The sequence below is a fragment of the Cryptomeria japonica genome, chromosome 2, assembly GCF_030272615.1.
Source record: "Cryptomeria japonica chromosome 2, Sugi_1.0, whole genome shotgun sequence".
Taxonomy (NCBI): Eukaryota; Viridiplantae; Streptophyta; class Pinopsida; order Cupressales; family Cupressaceae; genus Cryptomeria; species Cryptomeria japonica.
In genome coordinates this window covers 208,403,616-208,409,485 of record NC_081406.1, presented here as the reverse complement: position 1 = coordinate 208,409,485, position 5,870 = coordinate 208,403,616, and the positions used below count along the sequence as shown (strand labels likewise).

Here is a 5,870-nt window from a genome sequence, read left to right as displayed (position 1 = left end):
TTACTAAGTTTAAAAACCATAAAAATCAATCAAATTTTTATTCATCAAATACAAGCAAGGTTTATAACTAATACTGGACATGAATAAATTAATAATAAATTCTTTTTTTAGATAAATATACCAATAACTAGATTAATATACATAAATATAGGATCCAAAGGGAAATCCTAATGTTGGATGGTTTCTCCAAGTTGGGGGTATCTGTTGTTCGAACTGCTTGTAGACTTTCCATGCATATGTTCTTATTTGTCAGACAAATTTTCTTTATGGAGGGGTCAATCTACTTAGATCCCCTTTCTTGGCTTTGTTTTGTCTCATCTTTGTTCAGCTTCATTTTGTGGATATCCCTGAATATTTTTAGTTATGGGTTTCAGGTCCTCCCTATTAAACCTGCTTTGTACAGGGTTTCAGGTCCCTTCAAAATCTGTTTTTGACTTAATCAAAACATTGTTCTAGTCACACCATATATATTTGTGGAGAATGTGGAATCCATTGCAATAATTGAGTTATGTGACTATTTTACCATAATTTCCTACATCCATGGTGTTTGGATTCCTATGATGAATGAAACATTTTACCCAGTTTTTGGTGTTTTATAGTAGAAGAAATTATCTTTCTCCTCTACATGCCATAAACTTACACTTTTTGCATCATCTTCATTTTTTTGTGATTGAAGGGAACGTACTCTTTTCCATGCATTCAATACATCTTTTTTCAACAAACATGTGTCTCTTTTATTCAGCAACTCTGTCAGACCATGATCTAAGTAGTTTTGTTCACATATTATATCAGTCCCCACACCCATCGATAATAAGGATTCAATGTATTAGTTACATTCATTTGACAATCTTGGTGCAAGCATGATCCTTGGGTCACTAGAAGGGTCATCCTATCCATGACAAAACTCATCATTAGCATATTGATGACTAAACTCATTATACGTTATAATTGCAACATTTGGCCTACCATACATAACCCTAACCCAAAAGTGGGTTTGACAAACCCTTTTATCATCGGGCCGACAAGCACAATGATATCTTCTTATATGTGTACAAAAATATTAATTGACATAATAAATGGGAAATATAAAAGGTGACATGCTTGATTATTATATAAAATCTAGGAGAACCTTGAATACATCTTGGTAGTGTGGTCAATAGGGTTTGTTGCATTGAACTCTTTATGAAATTTGCGTACAAATGATGTCTTTGTACCATCCAATAAATCTTCTCCTTTGACAAAGTGATGGAGTCTCTCAAGAGGGATAGCAACACATATGTCTAGAACTTGGATATTTTCATCTCCAATAGGATTCCATTCAAGGTTATCACTTGAAAAATGAATTCCTCTGTTGGGAATGTCTTTCTCATCTAGTTGGATGAGTGATTGCCATTTAAATTTTCTATTCATTCTAAATAATATTGAGATTGTTAGTGGCCATCTATCTTGTTCAAATATCTAAGAACTACTATATTGGTATCATTATATGCTCAATAAAATATTTAACTATATCAATTGAATTTCAAATTTTCATTTTCAAGTTCTTTTTCATAATATAATAACAAATAACATTAACATTAACATCACACCAATATGCTGAAAAACCCTAATTGAATATGGTCAATTTTAATAAATCATAATGTCATTTATTCAACTTGATTCTTTATTAACCAATGTCAATTACGCTAATTCAAAATATAACATCAAATGAGCATTTTTATTGCACGTCTAGTCCCTAGCACAAAAGCTTCATAATTCACCATATTATCTTTAGAGCATTGATATATACATAGAACTAAGGATATAATACACAATTGATTGCTACCTTAAGTCATTGCATAAATACTTTAAATTAGAACTTAAGAGATAATCAAAAGAAAGAAAGATATTCCTATTCATTTTAAAAATTCTCTGGAAACACTAAAGCTTTTATATATGTTATAGGGGAATGAAAAGAAATAATTTTTAGATAAAAGGTTTAAGAAAAATATTATATGTAGTTATAGGTCAAATCCATGCAAAAGGGTTAGAATGATAGTTGTGTGATTTGTAGAAGTGGCCCTCATTGTTAAACGAAATTGTTTCAAATAATTTAAACATGGTTATATATATAATTATATGTTATAAAATTCAAATGAATGGTGAGACTAGCATTAGGCTTCAAAATTTGATGTCTCCCTACATACAAATTTCTTTGAGATTATTAGTGATGTTTTTTATGCTAGTCATCGACATTAAGTTTAATACAATAACACTTAATTTGTAGTTCAATTAATATAAAGATTATAATTTTAATTTAAGTTAAATATTTGATATATAGTGTAATATGAATAAAAGCATTTAAATCAATAAAAATATAATTAATATACGTGTTGATGAAATTAATTATTTGAGTTTAATTTTTATGTATTATTAAATTTTATATTGATTTAAATTAAAATAAATTATTTGAAAACCCCTAAATTTATTATATGAACTAATTTTTTGTACTGTAATTTATATAAAAATTAAATGTATTGATTGAATGTATTCTACATACATTAACTTTAATTGTATGTGTTGATTAAATTAATTATTTAAATTTAATTTGTATGTATTATTAGATTTAATATTTATTCTATATTAAAGTAAATCATATGAAAACCCTAAATTTATTTTCTTATAGTATAATTAAACATTATGAAATAGTAAAAATAATCAATTTGTTTGTTGTATATAGAATTTTCAAATTATATTATTACAATAGTAAAAAATTATATATAATTAAAATAAAAAATTAATTTTTGTAATCACGAGATATATAAAATAGTAAAATATGAACTATTTAAAATATATATATACATATATATAAAATAAATGAAATATATTAAAAACTTCAATGCAGCCCGCCTCTCCAAGATTGGGGGTTATTGCATGCCCACAAGTCAACCTAGGATTGTGGCACCGAATTTTTTTTTTGAAATTTTTGATGTAAATCAATAATATATTTAATTTTAGGTTTCTAATAATGTGCCTATTATTCATTCTCTTGAAAAGTAAAAGAAAAATGGTAAAATTTTGGTTTTTTTTGGTTGATTTTATGTATTTAATTATATTGAAAGTTAAATACATAAAACATTAAATAAAAAATTATATGAAAATCTTAAATCATTTTTTTTTTTTGGTCATTCTGATTGAAAACTAAAGAAAAATGGTAAATTTCTGACTTTTTTTTTGGTTCATAAATACATAAAACAATAAGAAAAAATATTATGAGAAAACCTTAAATCATTTTTTTTGACATTCTATTTCAAAAAATTTGTAACATTGAAGAAAAAGACTTTAGAATCCTTACATGTTGCACTCGCTTCTCCGTGGCAAAGAAAATAATCAGACCAACTTCAGTCAGAAATTTCAGCCTTATTTAACAATCCAAGGGGATTGAAGGAGCAAGAATGTTCACAACACAGAGAGTTTGCGAAAAATATGGTTTATTCCTTCAAAAATTGCCAAAAGAAATAGTTGTTGAGGTAATTAATTGAGCATTAAGCGATGCACTTGCAGAGGCAGGGGGATGTGCAGTCATAGGCATGTAGCAGGATAGCCGGCTAGCGAAATATAAGGCTGGGTCGACGAATTGAATGAGTTTGGTGGGTGAATTGAATGCATGAGACCAAGCAAGCCAGCAGAGAAGTCCGCTCTCACTGCATTCATGTACGTGATTTAACTATTCCATCGGCTTGTCAAGTCGAAACAACCAGCTTTAAATTATCACCCAAATGATTAACTTCTTTCTTACTCAGAAGGGAAAAAGCTCCACCAGAATGAAGTTGCAGTTGCAGGTCTTCTGTTTGATCTTTGCCACAATCTGGGTAGGATGCCTCTGTACTGTAAATGCAGGCAAGGCCTCGAACTTCATCTCTAAAGAAGGATGCTTCACAACGCTATTTCAGTTCGGGGCATCGCTCTTCGACACAGGAAATGCAGTCATAGCGTTTCCGCGGCAGGCATTTCAACCCACCAGGCTGCCTTATGGCTCTACTTTCCCTGGCTATCCCGCCAACCGATTTTCAGATGGAAAGCTCATCATCGATTATTTAGGTAATTACCTTGCACAACCCATTTTTTTTTGTTTTCTTATCGTTCTTTTCTTGTTTTACAGTGTTGTGTGAATCTGGTGTTTTCCATCAGCGGATGCTTTCAAATTAGAACTGCTTCATCCTTATCTCGAAAGTGTGGGGTCTGAGGCGACGAGAAAAGCAGTTAGAGACTATAGGGGAGGAGTGTGTTTTTCAGTGGCGATGGCAACTGCACTATCTGTGGAAGAGCTAAACTTCACAGGAATTGGGAGCAAGAAAATAGCGTTGAATCCATTTACCTCTGGTGCACAGTTCGAGTGGTTCCAATATTTCAGGAAGCGCGCTTTGGAAAGCGGAAACAAGTCTAAAGGTATGCAGTACACACATATTAGAATGTAGCCTAAGGGAAAATTTATTGGACGAATGTATGAGTCAGGAAAATGACCCTTGTTTTTTTGTTGAATTGACTGGTGTTCAAAGCAGGAAAACTAAACTCTCTTCTACCCAGTAAAGAGGCGATGGCAAACGCGCTTTATCTTCCTGGAGAGTTTGGTGTTAATGACTACCGCGTGGGGTTACTGTCTGGTCTAAGCGTTGCAGAGATCAAGAAGAAATTAGTGCCTTTGGTCGTTCTCAAGATCGTCACTCTAATCAAGGTACTTTTAAAAAGAAATCTTCACAAATTTTTCGTTTCTTTACCAAATAAAGAAATTATCTCATCAATTTTCATGCAGAAGCTCCATGGGACGGGTGCCGGGAATTTCCTGGTTATTGGGGTCCCACCACAGGGATGCAGCCCATTTTATCTGACCGTGTTGAATGGAAGCAAAGACGAATATAAGTGCCTGGTGGAGGTGAATGAAATCCATCGCCTTCATGAGACAAAGCTAAAGATTGCACTGCGAGACCTGCGTGAACAGCTTAGGGACTCGAACATATTGTTTGCGGACTATTACAGAGCGTTCATGAGCGTAATCAGACATCCTGCAAAACATGGTGGGTAGAAAACTGGTAATGCTTGAACTAGTTTTGATGGCTTGTATTGATTTCAATTGGGTGCAAAACTAAATAGATTTGGACAGGAATGAAAGTGAGAAATGTTGCATGCTGTGGTGCGGGTGGAGAGTACAACTACAATCCTGCGGCTGTTTGTGGAACGAGCTCTTCAAAGCGATGTTCAAAGCCAGAGAATTATGTGTACTGGGATGACTTCCATCCAACTGATGCGCTCAACAAAATAATTGCAGCTAAATTTGCGTCAGGGAAGTATGTTGAACCTCCTAATGTCTCGCTTGGCTGTTCCTGAGCGTCAAACCAAGGACCAATAATATCTTCCTTAGATGTCCTTGATGGCAGGCCCCCTCTTGATGGAAACAAAAGTGGCCTAAGATATCTCTAGATCTATATGGCTCAATCAGGCTATTTCTATGTCTTCTGGTTATATGAAGCTGTAGCTGTCTCATAGGTTTCTAAACCTGATCACTTGACCTTATTATTATTGTACTAAATGTTTTGAAGATAACGATGGGTAGAGTTTCTATGTTAAAGCTTCTTTATAATATTATATATAAGAATGGGAGAGGGTCCTTATTGCATACATTAATTTTTTCTTTGCGTCTTTATATTATATTTCTTAAAGTGGATACAAATCTTGTTCCATGCAATCATTAATATCTTTAAAAAATATGATAATTTGTATATCAAGCTATATATATAGTTTAAAATAGCAAAAATCTATTGAGGGAGCTAGTGTTGGGAATACATAAGACTATTGAATGATGATCTTAGAATCTAAATAATGAAAGAGAGTTA

General features: G+C 32.4%; 1 protein-coding gene across 2 annotated transcripts; it reads left to right on the top strand.

Annotated features, from left to right (window-relative positions):
- Nucleotides 1-3,657: 3,657 nt before the first annotated feature.
- Nucleotides 3,658-5,636, top strand: LOC131074971 (GDSL esterase/lipase At1g28600). Of its 2 annotated transcripts, none has more exons than XM_058011728.2 (5): nt 3,658-4,080; nt 4,171-4,428; nt 4,542-4,714; nt 4,793-5,054; nt 5,150-5,636. In XM_058011728.2, the coding sequence occupies exons 1-5, from the start codon at nt 3,759-3,761 to the stop codon at nt 5,362-5,364; spliced, it is 1,230 nt and encodes a 409-aa protein (XP_057867711.2). In that variant the 5' UTR covers nt 3,658-3,758; the 3' UTR covers nt 5,365-5,636. The 2 variants fall into 2 exon arrangements, with proteins under 2 accessions (XP_057867711.2, XP_057867710.2); XM_058011727.2 differs by having other exon boundaries at nt 3,661-4,080; nt 5,141-5,636.
- The last annotated feature ends 234 nt before the right edge of the window (nt 5,637-5,870 follow it).

Excerpts from the sequence above, each read along its gene's own strand:
- LOC131074971 (XM_058011727.2), top strand. The coding sequence starts at position 3,759 with ATGATTAACTTCTTTCTTACTCAGAAGGGAAAAAGCTCCACCAGAATG. Across the intron at positions 4,715-4,792 it reads AGATCGTCACTCTAATCAAG|AAGCTCCATGGGACGGGTGC; the intron begins GTACTTTTAAAA and ends ATTTTCATGCAG. Across the intron at positions 5,055-5,140 it reads CAGACATCCTGCAAAACATG|GAATGAAAGTGAGAAATGTT; the intron begins GTGGGTAGAAAA and ends AGATTTGGACAG.